The 19603-nt window shown below is 41.3% G+C and overlaps 1 protein-coding gene and 1 long non-coding RNA gene across 3 annotated transcripts in view; one reads left to right on the plus strand and one right to left on the minus strand.

Annotated features, from left to right (window-relative positions):
- LOC134878752 (uncharacterized) overlaps nt 1–16365 on the minus strand; it is a 38789-nt gene extending 22424 nt beyond the window's left edge. Inside the window, exons 1-2 of one of the 2 annotated variants that reach the window (XR_010167719.1) lie at nt 16068–16365; nt 12443–12514 (exon numbers count right to left, since the gene is read on the minus strand). This is a non-coding gene — a long non-coding RNA (uncharacterized LOC134878752). The other variant, XR_010167720.1, reaches the window with a different exon arrangement.
- ccdc43 (coiled-coil domain containing 43) lies at nt 16069–19238 on the plus strand. The gene is made up of 5 exons (XM_063904961.1): nt 16069–16304; nt 17182–17275; nt 17905–18040; nt 18193–18248; nt 18470–19238. Exons 1-5 carry the CDS (start codon nt 16131–16133, stop codon nt 18655–18657), a joined length of 648 nt encoding a protein of 215 aa, XP_063761031.1. The 5' UTR covers nt 16069–16130; the 3' UTR covers nt 18658–19238.
- The last annotated feature ends 365 nt before the right edge of the window (nt 19239–19603 follow it).

Consider the following 19603-nt stretch of genomic DNA (forward strand, 5'->3'; position numbering starts at 1 on the left):
GGGAAATCAATGCACTGACTGCTGCTGTGAGTGTCAATGAAAGATACCAAACACACCCACGTGGCTTCAGACTCAGAGAAACAGAAGCAAATGAGGACACTCTTAGGAACACGCATCTATAGTCAAACCAAAACAAGGACAATAAAAAAATAATAAAATAAAAATCAACAGGGTGTCTTTTAGGTAGATTACTTCATTTGGTTTGGTTGTTCAGACCCCTGAGATATCTAATTGTTTTTGCATTAAAATAAAAGACAACCAATTTTAATCCAGTGAAAAGAACTAGATTCAACAAAAGGTTTTAGAGAAAAAAGTGTTACCTGTTTCACTTGATTCTGTAATGACTCACTATCTCACCAGAGTAAATGAAGCTCTGTACTGTCACACATCGACTCAAATATGACTAATATATTTCTGAATACCATCTGGGTGTTTTTAACATAACCCCAACCATCTGTGTCAACACACAAGTCCCTCACAAAAATCCGTTCTAGAGGCAAAAATGATAGAGGTACTTTAAGCCTTGAAAAAAAACCCTAAAGAAACCGAAGTAAGCAGCACAACCAGGCATGAATACGGGAGAGAGAGAGGAAAGAAGTGGAACTGGGGGTAATAAAAAGATTAATACAACCTTGCAGTAATTAGTAACGGATTCTACATTTTACCAGTTCCCTTATAAAGAAATACCACCACCTTTAAAGCTCAGTCATTTAGCAATATATATTTGTGTTAATCTGTACAAAGACTGAATGGTCGAAACTATAATGCATCACGTTTCCAGGGATACATGCTGGACAGTAGATCCTCTCTTGAAACTCCCCATCAGAAAGAAAAAAAATGTTTCCCAAAATGTCAAACTACTCCTTTAACAGCAGTATAAGATATGACTCCGTCTCAGGATCCAAAGAGTATGATTATCCCCAACTCCTTACTTATTCAACCTTGCAGATGGTGCTAAACTACACATCATTTGATGCAAATGTGTGCAGTGCTGGAGAAAATTAGTGAAAAGTAAGGTTCGTTGAGGACTAATTTAAATATTCCCACTGCCATTGTAAAGATATAGCTAGAAAGCAGACCAATTAGGTAAATACATATTATGATCATGATAAGCCTGGGTCAATATTTATGGTCTGTTTTCCTGTCTGATTGTCTTCTGAGCTGCTGCCTTCTGCTGCCTCATTCTTGCTCATGCTGTTCAGTCCTTAATTTAGCCTTCACTGAGCCCAGGAAGAGTACAATGGCCAAGGTGCACTCTGGTGCTCTGTTCTACAACGGGAAGTGATAGAGGGACAGCGGGGTAAATCAAGATACATCTGAGGGTTGATAGATGCTGAATGGAACCGATGGAGAACATGGAGCAAGGTCGGCATCCATTAGCCATGCCTTGAAGTCACAGTTGGATAACTCCACAAAAGAAGGGCCGGCCAGCGCTGGTGCTGTTAACACCTCTGTCTCACACTGGATATTTAATGGCGTCTGCCAGCAGACATAAAAAACATGCACATGCACATATGCATGATGACATGTTGCAAACACATTTGCGCACCTGACATAAGCTATCCTTGCCCACGTGATGATGCCACATCTTCAAATATGCTTTTATGTGATAAGCAAAGTTTTTGTCATCATCATTGACAACTGGTAATATTGTACTGTATGCACCCAAAACACAACCATTTAACAGAATTAAAACACTCAAATGAACTATCCAAGATAAATTAATTATAACCGTCAACGAAAAGAAAAAAGGAACACAAAAATCCTAACGTCAATTTAATGAATAACAATAAATTCCATATCAATTCCCATTCCTAACAGACACACAAGCCTGAAATAATGGCCCCAGCAGACAAATATGCAAAAATGTAAATGTTAAAGAACAATTAAAGAGAACTTTGACAGTTTGCATACTTACACATGGGTTTACTGCACACAAACAGTCTTAAAACAACACACTATCCTCACTTCACGCAGACTAAGCTCTTGCCAACTGCCTGTCGGGACTTGTGGTATCGCACCAACTAAAAAATGGATGGTACAACAGCTTCTTAACAATAAAAGGCAGATCTGGGGTCTTTCATTGCCCCCCAGTCCTTGTGGATCTCAAACCCGCACAGTAATGACGGCACCAATGTCATGCTGTCACCTGAGCAGAGCCATTATTACACCGGCATTCTTAATAGCCCTATAGATTAACGTCCAGAGGAACAAGACACCAACAGATTAAAAAAAGAAAGATAGGAAAGAGGATGATGAATTGCCTCAGATTGCTAGGCAATCATGCATAAATTACAAGGATGTGCTTAGGTATAATAACCAGTGCTGTTTTTAGTGATCGCTCACTCAAGTGGAGCTGTTGTGTATAGGGGAGAGGGTGGAGAAGTAAGGGGAAAGAGATGGGTGGCGGGTAAAGAAAGGAGCGGGTCGCCGCTGTCTACTCAATCACATCACCGTCAAGGGTATTGCCCTGACACTGTCTCCACTGTGTGCCCCCGAGCCTCCACACAAATCTCCTGATAGACAGACGCAGCAGTCAAACAGCACCCTCCACGCCCCAAGCCGGGGCCCCAAAGGCTCCCTACGCATGTCTCTGTGGCCCCGCAGTGTGCTGCTGGGAGCCCCGGCAACAACTGATTATTCAGGATCTAGGCTAACAAGAAACTGTCATGTGGATCTCAAAACAACATGTCCTGGTTGTGAATACATCATGAAGCTGGGGGAACAGGCTGTCTTGTGCTTCTTTCTCTCTGGATGTGCTGCACATTCAGTTGCGGATTCATCAGGTAGGAGGATTGGAATTAGACTGTTGACTGTCGCATCCACAGCAGTAGAAGTTTCACAGTGATAAACAGTGAGATGCAGCTGCTTTACTATCCTCAGACCTCTACCTCTGGTAATAAACTACCTACAGGCACAATGGTAAATAAAGAATGGAAAAGTTTTGGGGGATGAGCATAATTTTCTAAACAAACCTGGTTCATAGTTTCTCTTTGATGCTTCAAATAAGCTGAAATGGACTTGTGTCCAAATGAGTAATACACACTGTAGAAGAGAAAAACATGTTTTCATTAGTTGGCCAGTGAAAAAGAGAGTCAGTAGTGGATCTCATTGTGGCAGTTTGGCTTTGTTTAATGCTATGACTGAAAGCAAACCATTGTTTGGATGTATGTTATTCTAATATGCAATATTTGTCTGAATTTTATTCAAAACTTGGCACCATTTGGACTGCAATTTAACATCAAGGGTGCTTGGTGCTCAAACGTCAGAGTCAATGGACATGCTTTCCTGAAGTCCAATTAATTATGTCTGGGATCTGACCATGGCCATATTATCTGCCCAGATAATTCATAATTGTTTCATTAATTACAAGAATATTCTAATGTTTTTGTTTTGTTTGTCATACATTTTTGTGCAGCATAAATGCATTAAAACTACTTTCCGTGGTGCAATCCTATGTTGCAGAATGACAATTTCCTTAACAAGTCCTTATCATCAATTTGTTCTGCTGACATGAAGCACCTGAGCACAAATCTACCCATCACACATGGAGGATTTTGGTGTACTGTACATGTCTCATGAAGGGGAAGCTGATCAACATGAGGATTCTCTTGAGTCTATTGTTGCATATCAGTTTCTCTCACCTTCCATTCAGTGTGACTGTCGGTGCCATCTGCAACAACTCAACAGCCAGAGAACTTGGCAGGAGTTCAGGCTGGCCACAGTTGACTGTCCATCGCGGGGGGCCACCTCTCAGACTAGTACAACAACAATTCAGGGCCCACATATCCGTATCCCATCACCACTTCCTTCTTCATCAACATCACTCGGTGTGCTACTCATTTAAACATGACACTGCAGTCCCTGTTCCTCTGAAACCCTGTATCTCTCTCTGTCTCTCCCTGATTGCTTACAGCCTGTGTGGTATAGTATTGCTAGCGCAGCAGGGAGCTGGGGAGCAAAACAAACTTTGGCCACTTAACTAAATAGTGTTCACATTGGCAAATTAGGCAGAAATACAGAACAGCCATCCCACCTTATCACACACACACACACACACACACACACACACACACACACACACACACACACACACACACACACACACACACACACACACACACACACACACACACACACACACACACACACACACACACACACACACACACACACACACACACACACACACACACACACACACACACACACACACACACACACACACACACACACACACACACACACACACACACACACACAGTGTATTTCTCCTCCTGTGACTCATTATAGACCTGATAATAAGCAGAACATGTAGGTGAATGGGCGAAATTGTTATAGGATGCACTGGTTAATATTTACATGGCACTTTGTCTCCATTCTATCCCCTATAGCACAGAGAAAGGAGGATTAATAGTTCAACTTTAACTCCCATTTATCCATGAAGAGGATAAATGGCTATTCTCCTCTCCCTCTCTTTGATTTTTCTGTCCGTTATATCCCCAATGACCCTGAGTTCAATGTGGCATTAGAGAACGGGGTTTGTGTTTGTACCGACGGGGGCTCTCTCCAGCTGTATCTGAAGGGGAGAAGGAGGCAGAGTTGAAGTATGTCAGCGCTTGTCTCAAAAACAGTGAAGGAAATAAAACAAAGAGAACAACAGAGTACGTGGGGAAACACACAGAGGGTCTCTGACCAGGACAGCTTGGGCCTCTGGGATGGAGTCAATGAGATGAGGGCCATTTACACCGTCAACACCATAACAATGTGAGCATCCACACTGATGAATGAGGATGTTCTTGAAACAGTGGGGCAAAGCATGTGCTGCATGCTCTAGCCCTAAAATGGATATTAATGACCTGTTACTTGTGCTGAAAAATAAATAAAAAATAAGGATATGAATAGACCTAATGAGGGAAACAGAAAGGTAGACACTGCTGTCAGTACAAAGTGCAAAAAGACATAAAGCGCCAGGGAGGCAAGAGAAGAAAGGGATGCTAATATTTTAATAAGTACATTTACTATGTAAACTATATTTAAGGGGGCCCTATTATGCTTTTGGTTTCCCTTTCCTGTAGTGTGTTATTTAGGTTTAAGGTTATGTAAATGGTCAGCAAAGCCTAAAAACCCAAAGTTCCCTCCAGAAGGGGTTTAACTCCAACAAACTAATCACCCCCCTGCTTGAAACACCTCGATTGGACTCCTTCGTTATGTTCCACAACAAAGTGAAATCACCATGTAACAATTGCGCTTCTATTGGCTAGCACTCCAACACGTTGTACATGATAGGCTAACGGGCGGGATATCTCTAAGAAGATATCTCTCAAATATCTGTCAGTGTTTCCATCAATCCAACGCTAATGTTTGCCATAGTTGTGGTGTAGACTCTACCGTCCACTTTGTTAAAACTACTTTAAAAACAATACATTTAAAGTTGTTGTTATAGATATTGGTGTTGATGGCCCTTCAGTGTGCCTAAATAAAAACATACATTCAACCCAGTGAAACATCAAATGTATGCCTACATTAAACACCCACAAATGAACAAAGTCGCGCTAGGTTCACATTAGCTGAAACTGCAGAAGGAAGTTTAATCTTAGCTTGGTAACACCGCTTAAGTCAGTTAGCCAAAGTGTACTCCTCTGAACTGAGCTCCAATGGATCACACCAAAGGCATAACGCTACACTCCGGTGCACAGACTAGATGCCTCCAACCAAAGATCCAGCTGCCAACTTATGGACGGCTAAAGTGCTGTGGTGTGCGATCCAAGCCTGTCACCACATACGTGCAGTTGTGCCATCACTGGTCTGTGCAACATCACAAACACGGCAGGAAAGCACACAAAGCATGAGACATGAATAAGCATATGACCTGAGAGGTTTGAGCTCGCCTCCAGGGTAGAAGCAGTTAGTATTTAATACTGTCATTTACTACAAGCATATAGCACCCCCTCAGTGACCTGTAGAGACACACACACTAACACACACACAGGACAAACTGGATCTATGTGTGTTGTCAGTGGCAGCTCACTACTGTACCATTAACCTTGGAGAAAGGAACTAATAAAAATGTGCGTTTGTATCATTGGCTCTATTTAATTTGTCCTTTAAATGAAAATCCCCTGAGGGTTTGAGTAGACCTCAGAATAATAAAGGAAATACACACACATTTCACTGGTGTTGTGTTTTAACTTTTCTAAGAGTAGAATCTAAGCTTGTGTAGAAAAAAATAACTGGAAAGCAGGGAACCAATAAATAATGCCTGTCAGTAAATAATGCTTTGGAAATCCATCCAAAGATTAAAATGCTATCTTCCATCCACCTGACCCTGCACTTAGACATTTATGCCTTTTGTTTCTGTGAAGCACTTGATTGGCCAGCCTCGTCACTGCAACACAACACAGAAAAAATAAAAAAATAGGGCATGGCTCTGCTGTTATGCAGCCACAAATGGAGGTCAAAGCGGCAAGACAAAAGCTGCAAGTTGAGCAGGTTCCTTTTATTTCAAAACTAATCAATGAGGGTTGATTCCCTAATGTTGTGTTTTATCTATCTATTACCTCAAGTGTCCCTGTCTTTCTTTTGTCTTCTCCACTAGCCACTTTATACCTTTCTTCTGTCCTCACACAATGCAGGATGGTACAAGAGCAATGCCAAAGAGAGAACCTGGAGGAATAAAGAAAAAGGAGGTAATATAAGCAGGTGAAAGATTGAAATAGAGCCTTTTGTACTCATTATTTTGATCCAAATGGGCTAAATCAATAAAAACATGGAACCCATACAGTATAGCTACTCCGCGCCCAGAATAGCAAGTTATAAAAGCAGAGTAAGAAAGAGAAGAGGGATATTTGACAGAAGGGCAAGAAGAAGAGCAAAGGGCATGGAAGAGGGACTCCCGCTTCTAAAGGGTGAACTTGTTAGTGAAAGGGGGACGGCATAAAAAGCACTGCTCAAGTACACCCTCACAAATTGATATAATAACACACATATTCTTGGGACAGGCCTATGTGTCCCTGGCTGGTTTTTTTTCTTCAGAATGTGTCCCTGTGACATCGATACAACTGTAGCAGTTAAGGTGCCAGGTTTAGCCATATTGCCTGCCGTCCATTCTGCCCGCCAACCAATAGACTGAACCTTGCACTTCGTGGACGGAAGAATGGAAAGGGGGAAGGAAAGAAAAACAAAAACGATTGATATAAATGATCTGCCGGCCGAGAGAGGCCCCCAGGCAGGGGCGAGCGAAGGTCCGCTCGATACCAATTGATCGTGGGAGGCCCAGGCATTCGTCTTAATTCTGACTAATTAGGGCAGCGGCTGACGAGGAGGGGGTAACAGGGACAAGTTGTCGGCGAGTGTGTGTGCATGTGTGTCTGTGCATCGATAGGACCTCCCAGATTACAAAATCAAGCCCCCATGTTTACAAAGCGTGGAACAAGTAGAGGATTAAGGAAATCAGTTTAGGAAACAACAACCGTCACCACATTAGTGTTGCTGCCAAAATAATTCCCCAGTCTTCGGCGGGTTGCCTGACAGGCAGGATGGGGGTAAATCCTTCTCTCACTCTTTTTTTTTGTATCTTGTTTGTGTGAGAACTACTGATTATCTTCAGACAGCACAAGTCTGGCATTTGCTAAGAGGCATCAGAAGAAGAGACTTTTCTAGCCTCACCCATTGCACAGATAGACATCAAAGTATTTTAATTGGCAGGAAAGAGTGGTTGGGCTGATCACCAGAAGAAAATGTGATAAAATTGCGTGGTCCTCAGCGTGAAAAATGATGGGACATAAGCTCCCGGTCCAAGGTGAAAGAGACAAGTCTTTGGACACCTGAGGCAGATATTTTACCGTAGATACTGCGGTAGATCGCAGAGAGAACAGACTAAGAGGTGTAACAGTTTAGAGGCAAAGCCCTTTTCAAAATCGGAGCATCTACGAGCAGACATAAAGCTGGTGCTGAGCTGCTCAGAGCCTGGCTAAGACTCAGATTTTTATCTGTCACTCCCTGAGGATGTTAGCAGTGTGAAATGGAAGGTGGCAGGAGGGAGGTATCGCCATGAACGAGAGGCAGCAGCAGGGACAATTTTACCTGACGGCGGATCACAATCTTGCAGAAAAAACCAACACAGGCATTCATGTAAAGGTGCACGGGCCAACTCACGCAGCACTGGCCGCACAGACAAAAGTGACAAAATATCAGCGATTAAAAGTGACGGACAGGCGGCGTATCTGTTTCAGACAAGATCCCATTGTTGAGGAGAGACAAAAAAGCTCAGATGGGCTGGGTTGACTCGCGCCCCTTTGTCACTCTCATATGCGAGGAGAGACTGACAGATACACTTGAATATCAGCTACTCGCTCTTGTTCTCTGACAGATAAACTTTACTGCCCTTTCCACCTCTGCCGACCTGTTCCCAGCCAGTTATTCATATGCCGGCCCGCCTCGCTTTTGCCACCAGCCCCCAGTGAGCAGCGCTCTATCAGGGGCTCACGAACAGAAGCGCAGAAACTAACAGTGGGCGTCTGGATATCCTCGCCAGGACTATAAATACCTCAATGGCTCAAAACGAGGTGTCACTCTACTCACATCAAATTAACCAAGCGGGGTGGACATGTCCCCTGAAATCTCTGCTCGTCAGCTCAAGTGTGATGTCCTAATGACTGCCTGGCCGTCGATACCGGTCCACATAACAGTGAGCCCTAAGGGGGACAATTAGGAGAGTAGGAGATGCTTTCCCTGATAAATGTTGTCACTGCTGGTATTGGTACTAATAAGATGTAATTTGTTGTCGTACACTCTGATGACACACGCTGTAACAGCACAACCAGACAGATGGGTGAGCCCTACAAGGCTTTACATGAAAGCGACACAAACGCTTTCATTATTTTATTAATGCAGAACGGTGGGATGCACAACATTTGTATGCAGTGTTTATGAGATCAGGCCTGCGTGACATATTGGAAATTCCCAAATTTTGCATAACTGAGCTTGAGTAGGGAGAGAGAGAGAGAGAGAGAGAGAGAGAGAGAGAGAGAGAGAGAGAGAGAGAGAGAGAGAGAGAGAGAGAGAGAGAGAGAGAGAGAGAGAGAAAGAGAAAGAGAGAGGCGGGAAGACAAATATCATCATCCAGTCCCACAAGGACGTTATAATGATTACAGCCTAAAAATATGGCTTGCAAGTCTTGCAAATTCTTCCAGGGATTGATTATTTTTAAATCTATTATTGTATGATTAAAGGGATTTATATAATAGTTTGGGCCTCTTTTGTGACATGTTCATATTCTTTAATTTCTTGATTGTCCCGCCCTTTAGCCTATAACCTACAATGCGTTGCAGCGAGCCAATAGAAGCACGCGTGTTATCAAAGTGACGTCATTATGTTACTGAAGTAAACAAAGGATTATAATCAAGGCGTTTCAGGCAGGGGCGGGGGGTATGGGAGAGAAATGTCCTCTAGAGATGCAAACCATTTACGTGCACAAAAAGCTATATAACACACTACAGAAAAGGGAAACCCCAAAAAGCCTGTTAGGGCCCCTTTAATCAATCCCTAAATCAACCAATCAATCAAAGTTTATTTATATAGCCCAATATCACAAACCTTACATTTGTCCCAGTGGACTTTACAGTTTGTACAGAATTTGAAAGGACACCCTTTCTGCTTGGACCCTCACATTGGACAAGGAGAAACTTTCTCATAATCATTGAATAATAAAGTGCATAGTAGAATATCTAAATGCCTGTCACAAATTGCTAACACTAAATACTGTCCAATAAGCGATCAAATGTACAATAATATGCCAGTGTAAGCACTTTACCTTGATATTTAACTTGAACGATTATTCTATTAAGAAATTGGTCGCACGTACATTTTCTGTCGGTCAAACTAATCAACTGCTCCTTTCAGCACTGCTTGATGGCTAGAGAAAAAACCCTTTTGATGGATTTTTCCTCTTCAAAATGCATGAGTGTGTGTTAAGCGCTCTGCCATCAGATCAGAAAAGCTTTTTTTTTTTATTATTGGCTCCAAGCAGAAAAACTAGTTGAAGAATAGAGGGCCAGAGAGACAGACCATCATACAGACACAGGTGGTGTGAGACTGCGCCGCGCCGTCTGATGTGCGGGAGAGTGACGGCTACCAGTAGAGCAGGGTTGCCTCAGCCCATCAGCAGACGCGACACCAGCAGCACTCTGCAACACCGACCAACAATAAGCATGAACAACTGAGCGTTAGCCTCACTGGACTGCTCTCGCTCGCTCTCCAACTTTTTATTTTCCCCCTCTGTGTCACCATCCTGCCAGAACATTGATGGGAGGATGTGTATTGTTGTCAGTGTCGCAACATGGTGTCAGCATAAACTGTCATGTGCTGATTCGCTTGAGTCAATATTTACCCTGATTTGAGTAGTCTTGTTTGGACCAACTGACAGCAATTCATCCGATTACGGATTTATTCATAGGCAGGAGGAAAATCCATGGGAATTTGCTTAGATTAGCTGTGCATTGCGGGAAATATTGGAATATATTGGAGCTTGCATGTAAACACATATACTGTCAAATACCACTATGACATTTGTTTCTACGAGATAGAGTGGAAAATTGTATTCAGCTATCAACAGCAAAATAACAATTCATTTTAAAATGAGGTGACTGATGTGTCACAGTGGATAATAAGTGATGGCTGTGGGGGTTGTTCCGCTGTCGGTAAGCAGACAACTCAGTCAGCGTTTCATGCATGCATTTACACAGACCCTTAAAAATAGCCTAAGTACAGCTAAATCTACAGTATCCATTTCCTTTTCATATCATCTAGCTGAGAAGCTCCCAAAATCCATCGTTTATGCCCCATACCAAGCCAGGTCTTCAATTTAATTCCCCATCTGTGGCCAGCTTGAAATATTATCCAAGAAATGAGATCCGTGACTCTGAATACAGAGTGTGAGGCAGCACATGGAGTAGGATGGAGACATGGCCTGATTCTGTGGCTAAGAGGCATGCCTTAGCGGGGGGAGGAGGCCTGGATCCCCTCCCCAAGTGGCATGGCTAAATATTTGCCCTCCTCCACTTGGCTGTCTAGACGCATCCACTCAGCCCCATTCCCATTATTCCTCTGCTCTGCTCAGTAGCAGCGAGGGCTGGCACGGTCAGTCAGGCAGGGCGCCAAACCAACGACAAAAAGTTTCTTCTCACTGCCAGAGGTCACGAAAGGTCAACAACCTGGATAGAATGGGCTCTGCATTTATAAAACCTCTGGGCCATCATTTGGGGAGTCACACGCACACCGAATGAGGGACGGGAGGAAAAAAACGCTGTCAAATAGTCTTTGTGCTTCCAGATGATTTGAGGAAAGTAACTCTCAGAACTCGACGAGCGGTCTCGACAGACTTCTGCGCGTTAGTGTTCCATATTCATTACCTTTTTCCCACATTCACATGGCAGGGTTTTAATTGCCTGCAATTCAGACTAAAAAGCTCGATGAGCGGAGTGAAAGCACCATGCCTCCTGAGAGAGAGAGAGATGTGGGAAGTCCACCACCAGCACACTCAACCTGATAGAAGCATAACCACTAATAAGAGCCCTCATTACGCATAACCAGATTATTCCCTCGGCTGTATCAGCTCAAGTTAATTTTTCTCCTCCAAAGAGACACTGGGCTCAAGCAAACTGATGAACCAGCATGCATCACTGCTGTGCAGCCAATGAATTTAAAATCTAAGTGGCCCTGTATAGGCCATTAAACAAGTCAAACAAAACACATTTTAGTTAATGACTCCTCTTTATACGTCAGAGGTGTTGACTCACAAATCTGCTTATCAAACATTCAAGAAGATAAATCTTTGTTGCAGCCATACTGCAAATAGAGTGATATTGATCTGATAACTCTCAAACTTTAGAATAAGTATATATTTTTTTAAATGTTAAACTACTGCTTTAAGCCATAGTGGGTTGGTTATGATACTAAAGTAAAATGGCTTTAAGCTAAGAGCCAAGTAACTATTCGAACATTGAATCAGCAAACTCTTCACACAGTAAATGATATGAGACAATCTTGGCAACAAAGATCTGATATCCTTAATGTTGTGTTGCAGAATCAATAAGCCATCAGCAATGTTTAATAATGGCAATCGGACACTGAAGGATGGACGAACATTACTAAAGACTACTGCACCGATTCGCTGGCTATGCTTCCCCCTTTTTTTTTAAACCACAGAAAAAGAGTTTGTGTGTCTGTCAAAATGTGTGTGGGAGGGGGGAGGGCAAAGTAGAGTTTGTGAGAGCCACAGAAAGACTTTGTGCACAGTGTGTATGTTTGTGTGAGAGAAAAAGAAACACTGAGTAAGTAGTTGAAAAAAAGGAACAGAAGTATGGTGCGTTCACAGTAAACAATAACAATACAACATAATGTATAATATTATTAGAATGATTATGTTTTGGGTTTTAATTACTGTTAGCAACTTGTCCTTCGCCTGATGTCCATCATGTCGAGAAGTTGGGGAGATGAGGTCATCTAGTTTACACTGAAAAGATAAAAATAATCACTTTAATAATACCATCAATTTAATTCAATTAAATATAAAGCCTACAAAGTAACTAAAGAACAGTGTTTAGTCCAGTCTCTGAACTAACACATACTTATTTGATAGAATTAGCAGCATTTAAAAATGTTAGCTAGCATGTGATGAGGAAGCAGACTGCTGGAGAAGAAGAGGGAACATGCCCGTTACACTTGCTGTTTTTCATTGCTCTGCACTCCCTGGTTGTTCTGGGCTCTGGTTATATTCTGTCACATTAACGTTGGGATAGAGGATATGTTGACAGAGAGAGGACATTGCACATTGAGACTGCGGGGCTTTTCTAAGGCTGGTGGCATTGGGACATGAAGACAAGTGTGTATCTATGTGTGTGTGTGGATAGAAGGAAAGGGTTGCCTGTGGAGTGGAGCATGTGGATGCCCACCCACTCAGCAGCCTAGCGGCCCTCGTCATTTCGCATCAATCCACAGCCTTTCAATATAAATAGGACAGGCCTCCTAAAGCTATGCAGTACTAAGAGTGGCAATGGCATTATGCATCGACCCTGGGCCCCTCAGCCTGAAATATGACTATACGTCTGTTATAATGACAGTTTCCCTCTAACTTGCATTACACTATGTTAACAGGGGACTATTTGGCAGCATTATTTGAAATGAATGTACTACTACTGCCTACAATAATACAAGGCAAGTGAGCGCCAACAGACATCAATAAAACTGCAACTTTGGAGAACTACTTCCAATGTTTAACTTTGATACACACTCGCACTGTATGCTACTGACTTCCTGGGCTGCAAACACAAACATATAGACATATGCATTCACAATACATGTACATACTATTTTTTTCATACATGGCTGATAAACACAACTCGAATAGGCTTTGATATTGCACATAGGGATATAAAATATGTTTTAAAACATGTGTGTAAAATTAAATTGAAGTGCCTATTTTGTCTAGCCTAATGTACAATTTGATCAATAGATGTTTTTTTTTTAAATGTACTTATGAATGTTTATTTGCAGTAAACAAGCAGTGGCAGACACAGAATTCCCTCTAACATATTTGTATTTAACGCTAGTAATTTACCTTATCACATATTTACTCCTTTTTATCTTATAGCACTAAGATGCACTTTTTCTTTTAATCATGGGATATTAAATGTAAATCAGCCCACAAATATCAACAGAATGCGCTTTTCATATTTTCCAATGCAGTACTCAATTCATGGATACAATTAATACCTAACATGCAGCTGGGACACAGAGTCTGTCTCAATTTGAAACAACTGTAAAACACTAGCTCAAAATTGTATTACGGAGCATGGTGCCCCAACTTGGTCTAGTTTCACAATTGTTTAAGGGTGTTTGATGAAAGTTAGTTTGGATTTTGCCTGTAGAAAGTAAAAAGTGGACTTAATATGTGAGCAAATGTATCTGGGCTGTGAGGAATTGAAGGTGGTGCACTAAAATAGTGCAGTTCCACACGGTAGCTTCCCTGTGGCGTCACTGAAGCTTCACACTTCATTACTGCAAGGCCAGCGACGTGTGAAGCCATTATGTGGGAACAGTGGGAAGGGGAGCGTGTGTTTGTGGGCATGTGTGTGTTGGGTGTATGACTAGGGGTTGCTGAATGTGTTTGTTGATGGGTGGGGTAAATAATAACCCGGTTCGCTCAAAGTGCTTTCTGGAAGCAGGATCAAACCATTCACATGGAAACATTGTTTAATGTATTCAAACAGCTTGGAGGTGTTGTCTGTTGTCCCAAAATGAAAGAGGACGAACAAACAGCTGGCAGGGCATTTTCTTGCTCCACAGCTCTGCTTACAACTATACTTTAATTAACAACGTCTGATGCACAAGCATGCAGCAATTTGCAATGAATCACATACTAAATAAGTTCCAAACTACTGTCATGCAACTAAATCCAAGTGTACTCTACTTCCACCCAGTGGCTGAAAGTAGGATGTCATAATCGTGCTATTCTTGGTAGCAGCATGTCATCTGTGCTTGTAGTCACACAGGCAAACACTCCGGAAATAAAAATAAACTATGTCAAATACTTAAAATTAACAAAAAAACAATAATAAGCAACTTAAGACACTAAGTCTCAACTATACCTTTCACTCAGTTTCAATAAAGATTTTACACAACCTTCTCAAAAGTTCACAATGAAACAGATGAATCTTCAAAAGAAGTCCCCTCAATTAGATTGCGCAAATACATTCGGTTTTTTTTTGGTTTTTTTCTCATGCATTTGTACAAGTTGTGATGATTATGTTGTTCCAAATGCGTTTTTTTTTTTTTTTGCCAGCTGCCCACTAAATTCAAAGAGAACTGCTGATTATTTTTTAAATAAGCTTTTCAATTAGACCATAGCCATACCATAGCTTACAAGTGAGTGCCTGAGTACTTCTGTTAACTGCTGGACAATCAGACATTATTTTATTTTTTAATTAAGAACTTTTTTGTGGCATTATCCCAGGGCACTGTATGTGACTGCCAACACTGATTGAAATGTTGGCTGCAGAAATTAATTGTACAAGCCAGACAAGCAGCATGGAAAAGTTATAGCAGCCTTTTTCATTCTAATGGACGGTTGTGTTTCTAGACTACAAGATTTAATGTAGCGTATATAGTCTATAGGAGTCAAAGAACAAAAGTTCTTATATTGAGCAGGTAACAATTAGAGAGGGGTAACAGCAAGATGTGGTGATTTGGTAAAGGCATAATTGAAGGAAAAATATACAAGCAGAGGCCAATTAATATCCCGTCTATTTAAAGTAGGCATATTAAATGCTTTATTAAATCCTGAGGCCATAGGCGCCGATACCGTGGGTGCTTCGGGGCCCGAGCACCCACGGAGATTGCCGAGCACCCACGGAGATTTAACCGCACACACGGAGATTGTCGAGGGTCGGGCTTTAAACTTTTTAGAGCACCCACCGGCAGAAACATAAATCGGCGCCTATGCCTGAGGCCAGCAGGAGATTTCAGATGACTTGCATTTCACTTAAATGTTTCTTTAAGAATGAGTTTTGTATTGTTTTTTAATTTCCATCAATTTCATTTAAAGTGGCATTTTATTACAAAACGAACTTTTACTTTGCATGGTACTTGATTGAACTGTATGACTGAACACTGAGATAATTGCAGTAATGGAAAAGGAACTCACATTGAATAAATTGATGCAGTGATACTAAATTAAATACTTTTTAACGAAACAAATATGTGTTGCTTACTGATGTAACGATTGTAAAACTTGAGGTCTGACAAATGCAAAGCACTGCAACAACAACACTGTGAATGAATGAACATATTTAGCTAGCTAAAATGCATGATTAAAGAGTTTTTCTTCGAGTTTTTTTTTCTCTTTGCACCTTGACAGCTACGAATTCTTTGTTATACTTCAACTCCTAATTGTGTATATGCGTACAACAAAATTACTGTCAACATAATTAAGTTACCTGGACGGTTACCTCAAAGTTTGTAGGAAAAAACGCTGAAATTTCAAACACGTGTAACTTGGTTGTAGTTACCTTTTTTGACAGGCATTGACAAAGGACTACCATGCACCGTCGGAAAGACCCCATAGGGCCAAGATGGCTGCGCCCGTGACAGACGCCGGGGAGTTTGAAAGATGGCTTAATGATCGTCTGGACTCTCTAGAAGTGGACCGAGAGGTTTATGGGGCCTACATTTTAGGGGTTCTGCAGGAGGAGGAAAGTGATGATGAGAAAGAAGATGCGCTACAAGCGATTTTATCCGCATTTCTGGTAAATATACAGGGCGGCATGTCCGCCTCTGCCAGCGAGGCTTTCTCATGTGTTGCTGTCCGTCTTGTCTGCCGGGCGGTGCCAAGTGACAGTGCTGATGTCGGCTGGCTTTTATGGAACTGTCGGTGTTGGTCGTAACCAATACAGTTTCTGATCAAAACACCACAGTCAGTGATATGAGCTGTTCTCTCCTGCCATTTTAACACTAGCACTATGACTCGGTACCTAACACAGTTCATCAAGCTGATCGAACAAATTCTGCCAAGTGAAAGTGCTGTTTGGCAATGATACATGTTTGAAACTGTTTAGGTGTTATTATTGCAATATTGATATTAGCCGCTGCAAGTTTCCAAGAACATTAGGGGTCGTTTGCTGTTATGATTTTAAAGCCCCCTGTGGCAAAGTATCCAACCTTAGTCTGTGACCGTGGGTGATCAGCGTTGTCAGGCTATCATTTGTTCCATATTTTTTATTTTAAAGGAATACACAACTTACCGCAATGCAAACACTGTTTATGTGCTTTTTTCATATCGTCATCGTGCCATTTGATAGTCATACTGCCTCTGTATCAGCCTCTGGTAGACCGATCGGATATTTGCTAATTCTTTGCAAGAAATGACCCCTGAGAAAGATGAACCACCTAGTTTCTAAAGCATAACTACACATGGATAATGCAGGTCTTTTTATCTGCCATAATGCAATCACAGAACCACTGCCTGCATCTCTAAAGTAGCCTATATGACCGTGCCTCATTTTATCCTAACAGTTTGTGATTATGGATGGTATACATGGTCAGAAATAACCCATTTGGATAGCCGGCAGTATATACAATGAATGGTTAGTAGTACATAACATTTACATGTTTTTTTATGTGCAGGAGGAGGACAATGTAGAAGATGTCTGCAAACAGATTATTAAGCAGTGGACAGATTGGCGCAACAAATCAGCAGCCAAAAATGATTCTGATGATGGTATGTATGTCATTTCAATTAATTCACATAAAAAGTTCAGGGAACAAGTTATCAAGGTTGGCACCAACTTGGATGTCTTGCATGACATTGTCATTCTCACATTCACATTCTCATAGGTCAATAAAAACAAGAACAATATACCACTGTCTATAACAATACAATCACAACTTACAAAGAAAGTTATATGGTCTAAGAATTTATATAACATTTTAGTCTAGGAAAAAAAACAGAAGGCTTGTCAACTCTTTAAAATCTTGACTCAACAGAGCAAAGACAGCTAAACATACAGAGAGGGCTGTTTGAGTTTAAATCATTTCCTTTGAGTTTGGAGCAGAGTGCTCAAAGGTATTTCTGTCTTCCAGAGAGATTAACATTGTCTGAAAAAAAAACAACAGCTCCTGTTTTTGATGTTACTGCTGAAAAGTACGTTTTTTTTCTGTCAGTGTGTTACTGGAAAGATTGTTTACTGTGTAAATATTCATAAGGATAGGTAAACAGTCTGAGACTTGAGCTCGGATGGGTGCATAAGACTCTCCTTCTGTTCGCACCTTCATGTTGACAGTAAAAGTAATCCATGTTATTTGGGTTCATTTACACTTCGTCTGTGTTCTTACTTCTCTTTCCTGTAGCTGAGGTCCAGGCCATCGCCAGGATGATAGAAAAACAAGCCCAGATTGTGGTGAAACACAAAGAGGTTTCCGAGGAGTCGCAGAAAAGGAAGGACGCCCTCCTGGCTCAATACGCTAATGTAACAGACGACGAGGAATATCCTTTATTTTCTTTACATCTCTGTGCAATATCTCCAACACTTACAACACAACTATCGAGATTGAGTAAAAATACTACAGGTAAGAGGAAATATGTTTGTTTTTTTAATTTTGGAATGAAGTTGTAATTTCTTTCCTTAACATAAGCACTGAAGCTGAAGAAGAGGAGCCAAGTGGTGCTAATAACTTCATCGGAAATGAGAAATGTATCCTTTCTAAACATGTTTATGATCAGAGGCCATTTAGAATCAGGTGGAATGCAGTGTCACTAATTGCCAAATGAATGGATAACCCTGACTACACACACACACACACACACACACACACACACACACACACACACACACTGGTGATGGTAATATGCAGTACATATCTTATAGCAGAGTACATTTGCTTTCATGCTGCTGTCCTTTACTGGAATTGTCAGCCCTGTTCAAGAACACCAACGTGGAAGAGGTGCTGAACAGACAGAAGCAGAAGCGAGACCAGGCTCGTGAAGATTCTCAGAAGAAGAAGGAAGGGGACAAGATGCAGCGGGAGAAGGATAAACTTGTCAAACAGGACAGAAAAGAGAAGGAAAAGAAGCGTACACAGAAAGGCGAACGCAAAAGATAAAACACAGAGAAAGGACACTTTGTATTGCCTCTTTAGCTGAACCCCATTGGCACATTCTATTATGTGAACATCAGTCCCTTTATGTTAAGTTCTTTCTCTTTATGTGTAAAGAATGTGTATTTGTCCCTAAATCCCTGCTATTCTTGGATACTGATATGACCAGATCCTGAAACATGTATTGGAAAAAAGCTGCCAACTGTTTTGGGATGAGTCTGTCAGTCCTCTGTCGCTGATCAAACTTAAGTCTCTGCTGAATGTTGCTTATAGCAGCGAGTGTGAAACATGCTTTGGCTGAGCTACAGCAAGTATACACAAATTGGATTGGTCACGGTAAAATCAGAGGAGTGCCTGCAATGCAGCCCAATCCAGTTTGCACTATTAGCCTCTTTGCCAATATGCCTTTCATTTCTGCAGAACTTCCAACAGAAAGTGTTTCTCTTGATGCATTTTGTGTCCAAAATTAAAAACAGAAGAGTGGTTACTGAGTAATACCACAAACATATCATGTACCATAATTTCAATGTTTATAATGAGGTTCATCAGCTTTTGAAATTAATAAAAAAGAAAAACATTTTCAGCAACTTTGATTGCTTTATTTTAAAAGTTTTGGTTAACACAACATGTAACAATACCACAAATAACATGAACATTAAAATGACAACGGAATGGAACAACTACAGATCATACAGCCTCCCCAGGGATTCAGTGAACAGACTGATACTGCAGGAGAATTGTCTGTAATAAATAATAGCTTCGGTTCCTAGCTGACAAACTGTCACAATGATACTAAACTATCTGAACAAAATCTGATAAAGTGTGATTAATACATGTACATTTCATATGCAAAATCTCAGTATCATGTTACAGTTCAAAGATTCGAACACTTGCAAATAAAACGGTTCTGATTAGTGTGTTAAGATAACGGAAGAAACATAGGTGTCAGAAG

The sequence above is a fragment of the Eleginops maclovinus genome, chromosome 16 (genome assembly GCF_036324505.1).
Source record: "Eleginops maclovinus isolate JMC-PN-2008 ecotype Puerto Natales chromosome 16, JC_Emac_rtc_rv5, whole genome shotgun sequence".
NCBI lineage: Eukaryota > Metazoa > Chordata > Actinopteri > Perciformes > Eleginopidae > Eleginops > Eleginops maclovinus.